At 47.2% G+C, this 17,382-nt stretch overlaps 1 protein-coding gene across 5 annotated transcripts in view; it reads right to left on the reverse strand.

Annotated features, from left to right (window-relative positions):
- The window catches only part of tenm4 (teneurin transmembrane protein 4), an 811,512-nt gene that overhangs the window by 144,295 nt on the left and 649,835 nt on the right, over nt 1-17,382 (reverse strand). For 3 of the 5 annotated variants that reach the window (XM_031895582.1, XM_031895584.1, XM_031895583.1), the window contains 2 exons: nt 6,768-6,866; nt 3,644-3,879 (listed from right to left, as the gene is read on the reverse strand). In XM_031895582.1, coding sequence (XP_031751442.1) covers nt 3,644-3,879; nt 6,768-6,866 — 335 coding nt within the window. 5 annotated transcript variants of the gene reach the window in all.

The raw sequence follows: 17,382 nt of genomic DNA on the forward strand, positions 1-17,382 counted from the left end.
GGGTAAGGTCAGGGTGTTGGTCTAAATGTGGGGCCTTAGAGCAAAGAAATAGGACTCCATGCTGTAAATAGCACCAATAGCTACAGCGGTGGTTGTTGGACCCCCCAACCAAGGCTCTAAACCCACCTCTAATGGGGCCACAATCTGGGAACCACAATCCTAGAGCCAAGAAAGACAATATCTGTCCCAACAGGAAGTTAAAGAAGCAGCAGGACAGGAAGTAAGCCACTGAGAATACTGCAACAGGAAGTAAATCAAGCAGTGGGGTAGGAAGTAAGTAACTGAGAACATTCCAACAGGAAGTTATAGGAAAAAATACCCCCTTGGTATAAACACCTAAACCTTCTACAATTAGTATATATTTATATGTTTACATACATAATTCTACTGATTGAGAGAAAAGCATTAGGCTTCCTTTGACTCGTAGGAACCACTTCCTAACCCCTCCCAGGATTCTGGGACTTGAACTTCCTCTCCTTTCCATGGTGGGTGGTGCCCAGAATCTCCGGAAAGCAGAGTGACTTCAAATCCAGTATCCATCAATTCAAAATGGAATGAGGTGAAAGAAAGGTTGAAAAATGGTTCCTACGAGTCAGAAAATCATTGTTTTCCTCTCAGTCTGTGGGATTAGGTATATCTGTGTAAACAAAAATACATATAGATTTCTATTTGGCAGATATTGTACATACAGTGAGCCCAACCGAATGTCAAAAAGGGGGTTATTTTTCCCTTTCATCAAGCAATGAGCAGGAAGATGCTGCTTGTAAGATTCCAACAGGAAGTAAATCAGACAGTGGCACAGGAAGTAACTGATGGAGAACCTTCGGACAGGAACGGAATCATCAAGGCAGGAATTAAGTAACTAAAAACGTTCCAACAGGTAAAAGAAGTAAATCAATCAGTAATCCACCCAGATAATTCCACCAGGAAGTAAATCAAGCAGTGAGACAAGAACTAACTCACTGAGAACATGCCAACAGGAAGTAAATCAATCAGCAGGGCAGGAAATAAATCACTGGAAACTTTCCAACGGGAAGTAGATCAAGCAGCAAGGTAGGAAGCAAGGCACAGAAAACTTGGTTGCTCCTCAGTTACTTTCAAAGAAAACCACTGAGAGCATTCTAACAGGAAGTAAATCAATCAGCAGTGCAGGAAGTAAGTCACAGGAAACACCCCAACAGGAAGTAGATCAAATAGCAAGGAAGGAAGCAAGGCACAGAAAACTTGGTTGCTCCTCAGTTACTTTCAAAGAAAACCACTGAGAGCATTCTCACAGGAAGTAAATCAATCAGCAGTGCAGGAAGTAAGTTACTGGAAACATCCCAACAGGAAGTAGATCAAATAGCAAGGAAGGAAGGAAGCAACAGAAAACTTGGTTGCTCCTCAGTTACTTTCAAAGAAAACCACCGAGAGCATTCCAACAGGAAGTAAATCAATCAGCAGTGCAGGATGTAAGTCACTGAGAACATTCCAACAGGAAGTAAATCAACCAGCATGGCAGGAAATAAATCACTGGAAACTTTCCAACAGGAAGTAGATCAAGTAGCAAGGAAGGAAGCAAGGCACAGAAAACTTGGTTGCTCCTCAGTTACTTTCAAAGAAAACCACTGAGAGCATTCCAACATGAAGTAAATCAATCAGCAGTGCAGGATGTAAGTCACTGAGAGCATTCCAACAGGAAGTAAATCAATCAGCAGTGCAGGAAGTAAGTCACTGGAAACATCCCAACAGGAAGTAGATCAAGTAGCAAGGCAGGAAAGCAAGGCACAGCAAACATGGCTGTTCCCCAGTTACTTTTAATTGAAACCACTGAGAACATTCCAAGGGGAAGTAGATCAATCAGCAGGACAGGAAGTAAGTCACTGGAAACATCTCAACAGGAAGTAGATAAAGTAGCAAGGCAGTAAGCAAGGCACGGCAAACATGGCTGTTCCCCAATTACTTTTAATTGAAACCACTGGGAACATTCCAAGGGGAAGTAGATCAATCAGCAGGACAGGAAGTAAGTCACTGGAAACATCCCAACAGGAAGTAGAGAAAATGGCCGTTCCTCAGTGATTCTCAGTTTAAAGAATAAGTAAGTCCAGCCTTTATTTCTATTAAGCTCATTGCAGTTAGTATGGCCTAACGCTAACGTGGCAGGACGTAGGAACTAATTACACAGCGAAAGGTTATTCATAATTTTTAAATGAGTTAATTAGTAAACCCAGCCGGCTCTCCCCATCGCTGTACTTAATAATTGATTGCGCAATAAATTAAACACAATTTTTCATCAAAATCTAATTAAATATCTTCCCCCCCCCCCCTCTTGTTGATTAGATCAGTTAGACTCTTTGTTAAATATGTTTGCGCAGAGCCGAAGAGATTAATTTGAGTTTGAATAATTCATGGCTCCTTTAGAAAAGACCAATTATCGGGGGTAATTACGTGAGTTCAACTTGGCCAGAGTGGTCGGGTATCTTGCGATCTCTCGAGCGACTGGTTATTCAGCAACATCTGGATATTTGGGTCACGTAATTTCACTTAAGATACTGATAACAAAGAGATGGACCCAAAGGGATGGATTTTGGCTTTATACGTGGGAAAGGATGCATGACATCACCAGTTATAACTGATGACATCACTGATAAGGTGATTTCTAAGGCTTTATAACACATAAATTAACTTTCAGTATGATGTACAGAGGGCTATTCTGGGACACTTTGCAATTGGTCTTCATTTTTGTTATTCTTTGTGGTTTGTGAATTATTAAGCTTTTTGTTCAGCAGCTCTCCAGTTTGGAATTTTAGCAGCTATCTGGTTGCTAGGGTCCAAATGACCCTAGCCTCATTTGTAGCCTCACAGAGCAACAGATTTTTTGGCTTCCAGTGTCAGTGACCCCCCCCCCCTATTTAAAAATGAGTTGAAAGAAGGCAAATAATCAAACTATATAAATATAAATATATTTATTTATATTTTTATATAATATAAAAATATAAATAAGACCAATTGAAATGTTGCTAAGAATTGCTCATTCTATAACATACCCCTCCATATGTAATTGAAGGCACTAAATTTGCCCAGGAGCAGGAACCCATAGCAACCAATAAGATGCTTGCTTTTTAAAAGGTGGTCAGAATATGCTACCTGCTGATTGGTTGCTATAGGTTTCTGCTCCTGGGCAAACTTAGTCAGGTTGGGACTAGGGGGTGCAGGGCCCACCGGAGCTGCTGCCCTTGGGGCCCTGCAGGTGCCCCCACCGGCTGCATCCCCAGCACTCCCTAACTCCACCCCCTTCCCCCCATCCCCCGCAGGGGCCCCAGCTGAACCTCCCTAACTCCTGCAGGGTCCTTCACCCGACGTCCTCCTGTGAGCACGTATAAGTTTAATGCGTCAGGGGAGGAACGGTAGGCAGGGCGAGTGCCAGCAAGGGTCGGGTCTGGGTCCCGGTGGCCCGTTCTACCCTGAACTTAGTGCCTTTTATTACATAACCCCTAAAAAGTTTTAAAGGTAAACTACCGCTTTACGTGTAATCCTGTCCCTAGCGGTGATCTATAACTCCCACCATCTTCCTACCCATTCCCTGGCAGGACCCCTCAGTAACGGGCAGTGGCCAAGCCTGACCATAAGTCCCAGCATGTAGAATTGCAGGTTGCACCCTTACCAATGAAGTAGGCCAGGAGGATCACCAGAGTGACGGAGATGATGATGGCGCTCAGGGCGGCACATTTCCAGTTGCAGTATTTGTACGGCTTCTTCAGGTTAAAGGCCGGCCGGGAGAAGGTGCTGCGAGGGAGCGGCCTCGGAGGGGGAGAGTACACGGTGCTGGATGTGAGGGGGTACCCGGGCGACGTGGTGCAGAACAGCGGGGAGGTACCTCCAGGCTTAAACAGAAAATGCCTACAAGAAGAAGAACAACCAAGTCAGCCAACATGGCGGCACTATATACACAAAGGATAATCCATCCAATACCGATACTGCACGGTCGTTTGGTATTTGCCTACAGCTGAAAGCCCTTCCACCAACGGGAAGGGGACATTTTATTTTACTTTTTGTAACACAGATCACATGAACTGGACTCACTTTTTAAAGGAGAACTAAAACCATACAAAAATAATGTGAGTAGAAATGCTGTATTTTATATACTGGACTTACTGTACCAGCCTGGAGATTCAGCAGAACTATAACGGTAAAGTTACCTACAGCAGCTGCCCATCTTGGATCTGGTCAGGCCATCATATGAGTGTCAGTGGCACTGCACGTGCTCAGTGGGCTAAGCCTCTGTATCAGTCATAGAAGCTGTGAATGCTGATTATTAATTTAGATGGAGAATACCCTAGTTTCTAAGTAATGTGAATCTTAATTAATACAGGTATAGGACCCGTTATCCAGAATGCTCGGGACCAAGGGTATTCCAGATAAGGGGTCTTTATGTAATTTGGATCTCCATACCTTAAGTCTACTAAAAAATCAATAAAACATTAATTAAACCCAATAGGGCTGTTCTGCCCCCAATAAGGGGTAATTATATCTTAGTTGGGATCAAGTACAGGTACTGTTTTATTATTACAGAGAAAAGGGAATCATTTAACCATTAAATAAACCCAATAGGGCTGTTCTGCCCCCAATAAGGGGTAATTATATCTTAGTTGGGATCAAGTACAGGTACTGTTTTATTATTACAGAGAAAAGGGAATCATTTAACCATTAAATAAACCCAATAGGGCTGTTCTGCCCCCAATAAGGGGTAATTATATCTTAGTTGGGATCAAGTACAGGTACTGTTTTATTATTACAGAGAAAAGGGAATCATTTAACCATGAAATAAACCCAATAGGGCTGTTCTGCCCCAATAAGGGGTAATTATATCTTAGTTGGGATCAAGTACAGGTACTGTTTTATTATTACAGAGAAAAAGGAAATCATTTTTAAAATTCTGAATTATTTGATTAAAACGGAGTAAAATTTCTGTAATTTGGAGCTTTCTGGATAATGGGTTTCCGGTCTCCTTGTGGATTATATTTTATATATACTGTGGATCCCTAAGCTCAGGTAGGTGACAGTAGCCCAGAGCAAGATGGGGGGCTACTGTGGGTAGCTTTGGGGGCACAGAAATTCCCTACTAAAGGGGCTGTGGTTGCCTTGGGCAGGTACAGAAGCTTAAAACACAGTGTAGCATTTCTTGCCCTTGCTGAGGTTTAGTTCTCCTTTAAGGGCAAATCATTTGGTTGTTGCTGAAATAAAGCATCGCATTTACTCCCTCATGCATCACCGGGGGGTTCCACCGACTGACAGGGGCCTACGGAGTCGCAGGAGAGTAACACGTATCACGTTGCTTCTCCAACTGCCTTTCAAGGTCAAGTAGGAATATAACTGATAGGAGGACACTGAGCGGCCGGCTGGGGGGGACTCGCACCTTGTGGCACTGGAGGGGCCCCTACACATTCCAGATAATACCAGGAACTCTTACCGACGGAATGTGTCGTGGGCTGGAAATAGAGCGTCTGTAGAATACTGTGAGTCTGTGTGACAGTGGGGTCTTCATTTAGTGATGAGACTGCAGTTAACTTTGTGCAAACTGCATGCTGGGAGTTACGCTGGGAGTTAAGCTGGGAGTTAGGCTGGGAGTTAGGCTGGGAGTTGCGCTGGGAGTTGCGCTGGGAGTTACGCTAGGAGTTACGCTGGGAGTTACGCTGGGAGTTACGCTGGGAGTTACGCTGGGAGTTAGGCTGGGAGTTACGCTGGGAGTTACGCTGGGAGTTAGGCTGGGAGTTACGCTGGGGGTTAGGCTGGGAGTTACGCTGGGAGTTACGCTGGGAGTTACGCTGGGAGTTAGGCTGGGAGTTACGCTGGGAGTTACGCTGGGAGTTAGGCTGGGAGTTACGCTGGGAGTTACGCTGGGAGTTACGCTGGGAGTTAGGCTGGGAGTTACGCTGGGAGTTACGCTGGGAGTTACGCTGGGAGTTAGGCTGGGAGTTAGGCTGGGAGTTAGGCTGGGAGTTAGGCTGGGAGTTACGCTGGGAGTTAGGCTGGGAGTAAGGCTGGGAGTTACGCTGGGAGTTAGGCTGGGAGTTAGGCTGGGAGTTAGGCTGGGAGTTACGCTGGGAGTTAGGCTGGGAGTTACGCTGGGAGTTACTCTGCCATTCTGTTTGCCTATGGGGGGAGGCAAATGTGATGCCAATGGCTAAAGTATTTTCGGGCACTTTATCAACTGTGGGAGAGCCAATGTCTCAGCTGATGGGACCCTTGTAGGCAGTTTATTGGCCCGTTTATGGGCACTAACGACGGGCCTGCCCGACCAACATCTGGCATGAAACTGGCCAGATATCGATTGGGCATTAAGCTCAGGGTCTGGTTGCCGCCTGTATCTACCACCACTTACGTAGGTGATCAGCCTTCCACCCCTCATGAATACAGTGTCGCCAAACACACATAGCACTGTATTCATGGGGGTGGGCTGGGACAATTCAATAGGACAGGCAGGCAGGGAACAAGGTGCAAAAAAAAAATGGCTACATTTTGCACTTTGAACACTGCCGTCCCACCCGCAAACAACCTTTATACTGTCTAAGGCAAACAATATGGCAGCTCCTACCTATACGTATAAATCCAACCATACACAGAAGGCATGCTCTGGGCACCCAGAAGCCTCCTTATATATCAGCGGTTCTAACCCGCCGGCATCAGCGCTCGGAAGGAACAAAACACAGCATGTCAGGATCAGATAAAGGGGGAGGAAGGGTGAAATCATGCAAAATGGGGCACAATCAATAGGATGTGTCACATACCCATCATTGTAAGCACCGTCATGTCGGGAGGTGGGGAGAATGTCCATCTCAATGAGGTTGTCCTGCAAACTCTCTAGGAATGCTTGCTTTGCAATGTTTCTACACACACATGGAGACATGAATGAAGCCTGTGAGTCATGCATCAATGGAGTGAGATTACCCCAAACCCCCTGCTACTGAGCGTAAGGAGACCCCAGACTGGCGCCCCCCGGTGGCGGCCCAACTCTCCAGAATCCTTTTCCACGGGCCGGGAGTTTAGTCCAGCCGCCGCCGGAGGGCACTAGAAAGGCCGGAGGGACCCTCGTGTCCGAGTGCCCTTGTGCATGGGAACTAATAATGACATGTGTACTAGCCATGAAGGTGAAACTACTAGCCACATGCCTCCGCAGAGTTTAACCATTTAGATACCAAACAGAGCCCGGGATGCATTGGGCGCCAATGCAGGGCTGACCTCTTTGATATTTAAAAAAATAAAAGGGAAGAATATATCTTTCACAAGTAGCATTTGACTTCCATTTACTTTAAAGGGGAAGTTAACCTTCAAGTTAAGTCAAAGGAAGAGCATTTTTTTTTTAAAGTGTGTATTTATTCACTGCGAATAAAGAAAAATAACAACGTTTCAGGCCCTGTGGCCTTTAATTAGGCCTGTACGTCCCAAGTTCAACCCCCCTGCCAGCTCATTTCTCCCTTCCTATATACCATTCCGCCCCCCCTGCTTAGAAAATTCCCCCTTGGATTTAATAACCAATCATATAGGCCGTGCACTATAAATACCTTCCCCGGCACAGACCTGATAAATAGCCTAAAACTACCCACTGGCTAAAAGGCTAAAACTACCCACTGACTTGAGTTTAAAGGTAAATTTCCCCTTTAAAAACATATAAAAAGCTTATTATATGGACAGACTCTCTAAAATAAAATCGCAGTGATGGGATTTAAAAATATACAGACGGAATATCCTGAGCATAGAATAAGCCCCACCCTTATACAGTAGATTACTGTTGCTTTAATATATAACTGGCTACTATAAAAGGCTACTTATACATTAGATATACTTTCCCTTTAAACACAAACATTGTTCATGTTAGACCAGCAAGGACACAGCACAGTGTTTAACACAAATCTCCAGTACATACATTTACCCATCATTAGTATTACAGAATCCCATAGCACATTCATTAATTGCCCCCCCCCCTTCATGTATTTAATGGCAATGGCGGCCGCACATGACGGGTATTTGAGGAATGTTTGATGGCACCGGGAGGGCAGTGCGGTTCAGGGTTTGCAATTACTGGGCTCTCCAACTGCGCTTTGTGGGTCACTGATCTTTCACTCAGATTAGGCAGCTGGGGGGGAAAATCCATCTTCTCTCACAATTACCTGAAATTGCAGTAATTTCAACTGAGGGTCAGTGAGCGATTGTATATATGTGTGTATATGTGTGTGTGTGTGTGTGTGTGTGTGAGAGCCATTTCTATTGGACAAGGGGCCCGTGACTAAGCAGGACTTGCAGAGGCTACTGTATTAATATAAAGTAAGGAAAGGCAAGTGTGGCCCTTCACTTGTTGTTGATACTTGTTATTAAACCCCTTGCCCTACTATACCTGCTATCCCACAGCCCCAGTCCCTTCCCAGAGGCTATTATCCCCCCACTGCTACTATAGGCACCATCTCTCCCTACTATACCTGCTATCCCACAGCCCCAGTCCCTTCCCAGAGGCTATTATCCCCCCACTGCTACTATAGGCACCATCTCTCCCTACTATACCTGCTATCCCACAGCCCCAGTCCCTTCCCAGAGGCTATTATCCCCCCACTGCTACTATAGGCACCATCTCTCCCTACTATACCTGCTATCCCACAGCCCCAGTCCCTTCCCAGAGGCTATTATCCCCCACTGCTACTATAGGCACCATCTCTCCCTACTATACCTGCTATCCCACAGCCCCAGTCCCTTCCCAGAGGCTATTATCCCCCCACTGCTACTATAGGCACCATCTCTCCCTACTATACCTGCTATCCCACAGCCCCAGTCCCTTCCCAGAGGCTATTATCCCCCCACTGCTACTATAGGCACCATCTCTCCCTACTATACCTGCTATCCCACAGCCCCAGTCCCTTCCCAGAGGCTATTATCCCCCCACTGCTACTATAGGCACCATCTCTCCCTACTATACCTGCTATCCCACAGCCCCAGTCCCTTCCCAGAGGCTATTATCCCCCACTGCTACTATAGGCACCATCTCTCCCTACTATACCTGCTATCCCACAGCCCCAGTCCCTTCCCAGAGGCTATTATCCCCCCACTGCTACTATAGGCACCATCTCTCCCTACTATACCTGCTATCCCACAGCCCCAGTCCCTTCCCAGAGGCTATTATCCCCCACTGCTACTATAGGCACCATCTCTCCCTACTATACCTGCTATCCCACAGCCCCAGTCCCTTCCCAGAGGCTATTATCCCCCACTGCTAACTATAGGCACCATCTCTCCCTACTATACCTGCTATCCCACAGCCCCAGTCCCTTCCCAGAGCTATTATCCCCCCACTGCTACTATAGGCACCATCTCTCCCTACTATACCTGCTATCCACAGCCCCAGTCCCTTCCCAGAGGCTTTATCCTCCCCACTGCTACTATAGGCACCATCTCTCCCTACTATACCTGCTATCCCACAGCCCCAGTCCCTTCCAGAGGCTATTATCCCCCCACTGCTACTATAGGCACCATCTCTCCCTACTATACCTGCTATCCCACAGCGCCCAGTCCCTTCCCAGAGGCTATTATCCCCCACTGCTACTATAGGCACCATCTCTCCCTACTATACCTGCTATCCCACAGCCCCAGTCCCTTCCCAGAGGCTATTATCCCCCCACTGCTACTATAGGCACCATCTCTCCCTACTATACCTGCTATCCACAGCCCCAGTCCCTTCCCAGAGGCTATTATCCCCCCACTGCTACTATAGGCACCATCTCTCCCTACTATACCTGCTATCCCACAGCCCCAGTCCCTTCCCAGAGGCTATTATCCCCCCACTGCTACTATAGGGCACCATCTCTCCCTACTATACCTGCTATCCCACAGCCCCAGTCCCTTCCCAGAGGCTATTATCCCCCACTGCTACTATAGGCACCATCTCTCCCTACTATACCTGCTATCCCACAGCCCCAGTCCCTTCCCAGAGGCTATTATCCCCCACTGCTACTATAGGCACCATCTCTCCCTACTATACCTGCTATCCCACAGCCCCAGTCCCTTCCCAGAGGCTATTATCCCCCACTGCTACTATAGGCACCATCTCTCCCTACTATACCTGCTATCCCACAGCCCCAGTCCCTTCCCAGAGGCTATTATCCCCCACTGCTACTATAGGCACCATCTCTCCCTACTATACCTGCTATCCCACAGCCCCAGTCCCTTCCCAGAGGCTATTATCCCCCCACTGCTACTATAGGCACCATCTCTCCCTACTATACCTGCTATCCCACAGCCCCAGTCCCTTCCCAGAGGCTATTATCCCCCCACTGCTACTATAGGCACCATCTCTCCCTACTATACCTGCTATCCCACAGCCCCAGTCCCTTCCCAGAGGCTATTATCCCCCCACTGCTACTATAGGCACCATCTCTCCCTACTATACCTGCTATCCCACAGCCCCAGTCCCTTCCCAGAGGCTATTATCCCCCCACTGCTACTATAGGCACCATCTCTCCCTACTATACCTGCTATCCCACAGCCCCAGTCCCTTCCCAGAGGCTATTATCCCCCCACTGCTACTATAGGCACCATCTCTCCCTACTATACCTGCTATCCCACAGCCCCAGTCCCTTCCCAGAGGCTATTATCCCCCCACTGCTACTATAGGCACCATCTCTCCCTACTATACCTGCTATCCCACAGCCCCAGTCCCTTCCCAGAGGCTATTATCCCCCCACTGCTACTATAGGCACCATCTCTCCCTACTATACCTGCTATCCCACAGCCCCAGTCCCTTCCCAGAGGCTATTATCCCCCCACTGCTACTATAGGCACCATCTCTCCCTACTATACCTGCTATCCCACAGCCCCAGTCCCTTCCCAGAGGCTATTATCCCCCCACTGCTACTATAGGCACCATCTCTCCCTACTATACCTGCTATCCCACAGCCCCAGTCCCTTCCCAGAGGCTATTATCCCCCCACTGCTACTATAGGCACCATCTCTCCCTACTATACCTGCTATCCCACAGCCCCAGTCCCTTCCCAGAGGCTATTATCCCCCCACTGCTACTATAGGCACCATCTCTCCCTACTATACCTGCTATCCCACAGCCCCAGTCCCTTCCCAGAGGCTATTATCCCCCCACTGCTACTATAGGCACCATCTCTCCCTACTATACCTGCTATCCCACAGCCCCAGTCCCTTCCCAGAGGCTATTATCCCCCACTGCTACTATAGGCACCATCTCTCCCTACTATACCTGCTATCCCACAGCCCCAGTCCCTTCCCAGAGGCTATTATCCCCCCACTGCTACTATAGGCACCATCTCTCCCTACCTATACCTGCTATCCCACAGCCCCAGTCCCTTCCCAGAGGCTATTATCCCCCCACTGCTACTATAGGCACCATCTCTCCCTACTATACCTGCTATCCCACAGCCCCAGTCCCTTCCCAGAGGCTATTATCCCCCCACTGCTACTATAGGCACCATCTCTCCCTACTATACCTGCTATCCCACAGCCCCAGTCCCTTCCCAGAGGCTATTATCCCCCCACTGCTACTATAGGCACCATCTCTCCCTACTATACCTGCTATCCCACAGCCCCAGTCCCTTCCCAGAGGCTATTATTCCCCCACTGCTACTATAGGCACCATCTCTCCCTACTATACCTGCTATCCCACAGCCCCAGTCCCTTCCCAGAGGCTATTATCCCCCCACTGCTACTATAGGCACCATCTCTCCCTACTATACCTGCTATCCCACAGCCCCAGTCCCTTCCCAGAGGCTATTATCCCCCCACTGCTACTATAGGCACCATCTCTCCCTACTATACCTGCTATCCCACAGCCCCAGTCCCTTCCCAGAGGCTATTATCCCCCCACTGCTACTATAGGCACCATCTCTCCCTACTATACCTGCTATCCCACAGCCCCAGTCCCTTCCCAGAGGCTATTATCCCCCCACTGCTACTATAGGCACCATCTCTCCCTACTATACCTGCTATCCCACAGCCCCAGTCCCTTCCCAGAGACTATTATCCACCCACTGCTACTATAGGCACCATCTCTCCCTACTATACCTGCTATCCCACAGCCCCAGTCCCTTCCCAGAGGCTATTATCCCTCCACTGCTACTATAGGCACCATCTCTCCCTACTATACCTGCTATCCCACAGCCCCAGTCCCTTCCCAGTGGCTATTATCCCCCCACTGCTACTATAGGCACCATCTCTCCCTACTATACCTGCTATCCCACAGCCCCAGTCCCTTCCCAGAGGCTATTATCCCCCCACTGCTACTATAGGCACCATCTCTCCCTACTATACCTGCTATCCCACAGCCCCAGTCCCTTCCCAGAGGCTATTATCCCCCCACTGCTACTATAGGCACCATCTCTCCCTACTATACCTGCTATCCCACAGCCCCAGTCCCTTCCCAGAGGCTATTATCCCCCCACTGCTACTATAGGCACCATCTCTCCCTACTATACCTGCTATCCCACAGCCCCAGTCCCTTCCCAGAGGCTATTATCCCCCCACTGCTACTATAGGCACCATCTCTCCCTACTATACCTGCTATCCCACAGCCCCAGTCCCTTCCCAGAGGCTATTATCCCCCCACTGCTACTATAGGCACCATCTCTCCCTACTATACCTGCTATCCCACAGCCCCAGTCCCTTCCCAGAGGCTATTATCCCCCCACTGCTACTATAGGCACCATCTCTCCCTACTATACCTGCTATCCCACAGCCCCAGTCCCTTCCCAGAGGCTATTATCCCCCCACTGCTACTATAGGCACCATCTCTCCCTACTATACCTGCTATCCCACAGCCCCAGTCCCTTCCCAGAGGCTATTATCCCCCCACTGCTACTATAGGCACCATCTCTCCCTACTATACCTGCTATCCCACAGCCCCAGTCCCTTCCCAGAGGCTATTATCCCCCCACTGCTACTATAGGCACCATCTCTCCCTACTATACCTGCTATCCCACAGCCCCAGTCCCTTCCCAGAGGCTATTATCCCCCCACTGCTACTATAGGCACCATCTCTCCCTACTATACCTGCTATCCCACAGCCCCAGTCCCTTCCCAGAGGCTATTATCCCCCCACTGCTACTATAGGCACCATCTCTCCCTACTATACCTGCTATCCCACAGCCCCAGTCCCTTCCCAGAGGCTATTATCCCTCCACTGCTACTATAGGCACCATCTCTCCCTACTATACCTGCTATCCCACAGCCCCAGTCCCTTCCCAGTGGCTATTATCCCCCCACTGCTACTATAGGCACCATCTCTCCCTACTATACCTGCTATCCCACAGCCCCAGTCCCTTCCCAGAGGCTATTATCCCCCCACTGCTACTATAGGCACCATCTCTCCCTACTATACCTGCTATCCCACAGCCCCAGTCCCTTCCCAGAGGCTATTATCCCCCCACTGCTACTATAGGCACCATCTCTCCCTACTATACCTGCTATCCCACAGCCCCAGTCCCTTCCCAGAGGCTATTATCCCTCCACTGCTACTATAGGCACCATCTCTCCCTACTATACCTGCTATCCCACAGCCCCAGTCCCTTCCCAGTGGCTATTATCCCCCCACTGCTACTATAGGCACCATCTCTCCCTACTATACCTGCTATCCCACAGCCCCAGTCCCTTCCCAGAGGCTATTATCCCCCCACTGCTACTATAGGCACCATCTCTCCCTACTATACCTGCTATCCCACAGCCCCAGTCCCTTCCCAGAGGCTATTATCCCCCCACTGCTACTATAGGCACCATCTCTCCCTACTATACCTGCTATCCCACAGCCCCAGTCCCTTCCCAGAGGCTATTATCCCCCCACTGCTACTATAGGCACCATCTCTCCCTACTATACCTGCTATCCCACAGCCCCAGTCCCTTCCCAGAGGCTATTATCCCCCCACTGCTACTATAGGCACCATCTCTCCCTACTATACCTGCTATCCCACAGCCCCAGTCCCTTCCCAGAGGCTATTATCCCCCCACTGCTACTATAGGCACCATCTCTCCCTACTATACCTGCTATCCCACAGCCCCAGTCCCTTCCCAGAGGCTATTATCCTTGATTCTTGTTGGTTGGTACAACTCCCAAGCAGCATACAATGCTTTCTGGAAACCTACCAGCAATTCCAATTGCTCACTGTGGTCTCACTTCTTTTCTCTAGAAACAATAAATAACGTTTTCCTGCCAGGGAATACTGAAACTCCTCCTAGAATATATACATTCTAACTGCCTTACATTTGTTGCTTTTGCAATTATTGCATGTACAAAATTTATGGAAATTTATCAGCCAAGCTTTAGTCCCTGTTAAAAATAAATGTAAAGCAAATCCTTATGGACCCTATCTGTAAACTGTTATATTTCCACTGATTTTCAAAGAAATTTTGACACTGATGGATAATGAAATGTTTGTTGATACTGGCACAGAACCTGGTAAGTAAATATTACTGAAATGTAATATTTTTACACAAATTCAATTACTTTCACTATAATGATAATTAGTGTTTTGGTTATTTTTCATTTTGCCAAAATTGAATTTTAGACAAAATGTTTTTTTTTTCCCATAGACTGTTTATCAATAAAATCTAAAAAAAAAGGAAGATTTTTTAAAATTCCTTATATTGCATCAAATATTCTAATAGCAAGACTCTACAAAAAGCAAAATTTTGATTTTAATTGCTTTGAATTGATTGTTTCAGTAGATTGTTTGGTTTATGTTAGAGTAGAAAGACTTATTTATTTAGTTTCAACTAAGTTGACTGTTTACTTTCCAAAAACAAAAAATATTTTCGTTTTCAGCTTAATGTTAGGGGCTTTTACAAAATATAAAACACAGGCAGTGAAGTGTTCTCACAGCTTAAGTGTCAGCCATGAAAAGTCATGAGCACTATTTTATTTTGGGGTCTATACATGTCAAATATGTTAGTAATCCTAAGCATGTTGGGTGTCTAACTGTTCAGAAGACCCTTGGCATTTAGATTTACGAAGTTTTAACTTTATACCTATGGACATGTGGGAGAAAACATGCTGTAAATTGCTAGTTCTGAGGCGATTTTCCAAAAGCTTCATCAATAAACACAGATTTTAATGAGAAATCTTCATAAAACTTATATGTTATTGGTGCACTCAGGAGACATGAATGTTTCTAAATCAGTGCTGTTTTTATGCATAAATGTTTCTAATATATTTCTCTATATTAGGAAAAATAATGTTTGCATTTCAAGGTATCCAGAGCCCTATATCTTGTTACAGAAGTAGAATTACAGAAAAACAATTCAGGCAGTCAGCTTATGTGCTCCTGAAAAGATACACAATGTAAAAGTGTGCGGCATGAAAGGGTTAAACATTGGCCACACCCAGAGAAGGTAATGATCTTCAGACATGACCTGTGATCATTCCTTTAGTTATATATATATAGTCGGTGTAATTGCCTAATTAGAGAAAATTAGGCTAGTGACTTTTTTTGATTAATGTGTTATATTAAATGTCAGATGCAGTTACTGGTCACTGAGCAACTCTCAATGAAATCTTTAATGCTATTTACTTGTTAATTACACATAATGAAGCGGAGGAGGGAATTCATGATAAGGGAATTTAGAAGAGTTTTCTGCTGTGTTCAGGGGGGAAATGTGTGTTAAAGGGGAACTTCACCCAAACACGATTTAAGCTTTTTGAAAAGTAAACATTCAAGCAACTTTGCAATATACATTGATTAATAATCTGGTTTGAAACAGTTCCCTAAGCCCCGCCCCCTGTTCCCCTGCTGATTGGCTGACTACTTTGTGACTCAAATAAAATGTAACAGTAGTCGCCTGTCCCTCAGCCTGCCTCCTCCCAATCCCACAATTCCCTGCTGCACACGTGATGTCAATAAGGAAAGGAACATCCCAGTGCAATGCATTGTGGGTTATGTAGTTCCTGCATGCTGTCTGTAAGCTGTGGGGAAGTTGTTACAATTTGTGACATCAGTGTTTTAGTCCCTCCTCCCCTGACAGGATTTCAAATTGGTAGTATTTATGGATTTTATATTGGTTTTGTTTTGTGTGTCGGAAGGCAAAGTGGTTTCTTTTCATGGTTTTACTAATAAAGACAAAGACTTTTTCATTCTAATGTTATTAGGCCTAAGGGGAACCTTATTTTACTTATGTTGTTTCACTAAAGGTGGGGCGATTCCGTGAGAGCGCTGCAACCAATTATCCACGTTGTATGACTAGCGCTACTCTATATCCTCTAGTTCATACATCTGGCTAGCCTGACTGATACTTGCTGCCCTTTCAAACAGTCTGTGACCCAAAAATGGTGACCTCTCTCCTTCACTCTTGGCAAATGGAATTTATATGCCCCAAGGCAATAACTTTGCCTACAGATATTTCCCTCAGGTCCTTGCCAACTTCAAACCATATGTATTAGATAACCGACCACAAAAGTATGAATTCTAGGGAGATATAACATTTCAGCTGGAGCCCTGACTGTCTAAGTGATTATTCTGATTTGCTGAACAGACACTAAATGTACCGGCCGGCTAGTAGGTCTCCTGAGTTATGGACTGCACTAAATGCTCCTTTGCTGTTTAAAGTATAGGTAAACTATACTTAATAGCCTCTGGGAAGGGACTGTGGCTGTGGGATAGCAGGTATAGTAGGGAGAGATGGTGCCTATAGTAGCAGTGGGGGGATAATAGCCTCTGGGAAGGGACTGGGGCTGTGGGATAGCAGGTATAGTAGGGAGAGATGGTGCCTATAGTAGCAGTGGGATAATAGCCTCTGGGAAGGGACTGTGGCTGTGGGATAGCAGGTATAGTAGGGAGAGATGGTGCCTATAGTAGCATTGGGGGGATAATAGCCTCTGGGAAGGGACTGGGGCTGTGGGATAGCAGGTATAGTAGGGAGAGATGGTGCCTATAGTAGCATTGGGGGGATAATAGCCTCTGGGAAGGGACTGGGGCTGTGGGATAGCAGGTATAGTAGGGAGAGATGGTGCCTATAGTAGCAGTGGGATAATAGCCTCTGGGAAGGGACTGGGGCTGTGGGATAGCAGGTATAGTAGGGAGAGATGGTGCCTATAGTAGCAGTGGGGGGATAATAGCCTCTGGGAAGGGACTGGGGCTGTGGGATAGCAGGTATAGTAGGGAGAGATGGTGCCTATAGTAGCAGTGGGGGGATAATAGCCTCTGGGAAGGGACTGGGGCTGTGGGATAGCAGGTATAGTAGGGAGAGATGGTGCCTATAGTAGCAGTGGGGGGATAATAGCCTCTGGGAAGGGACTGGGGCTGTGGGATAGCAGGTATAGTAGGGAGAGATGGTGCCTATAGTAGCAGTGGGGGGATAATAGCCTCTGGGAAGGGACTGGGGCTGTGGGATAGCAGGTATAGTAGGGAGAGA

The sequence above is a fragment of the Xenopus tropicalis genome, chromosome 2 (assembly GCF_000004195.4).
Source record: "Xenopus tropicalis strain Nigerian chromosome 2, UCB_Xtro_10.0, whole genome shotgun sequence".
Classification (NCBI taxonomy): Eukaryota; Metazoa; Chordata; class Amphibia; order Anura; family Pipidae; genus Xenopus; species Xenopus tropicalis.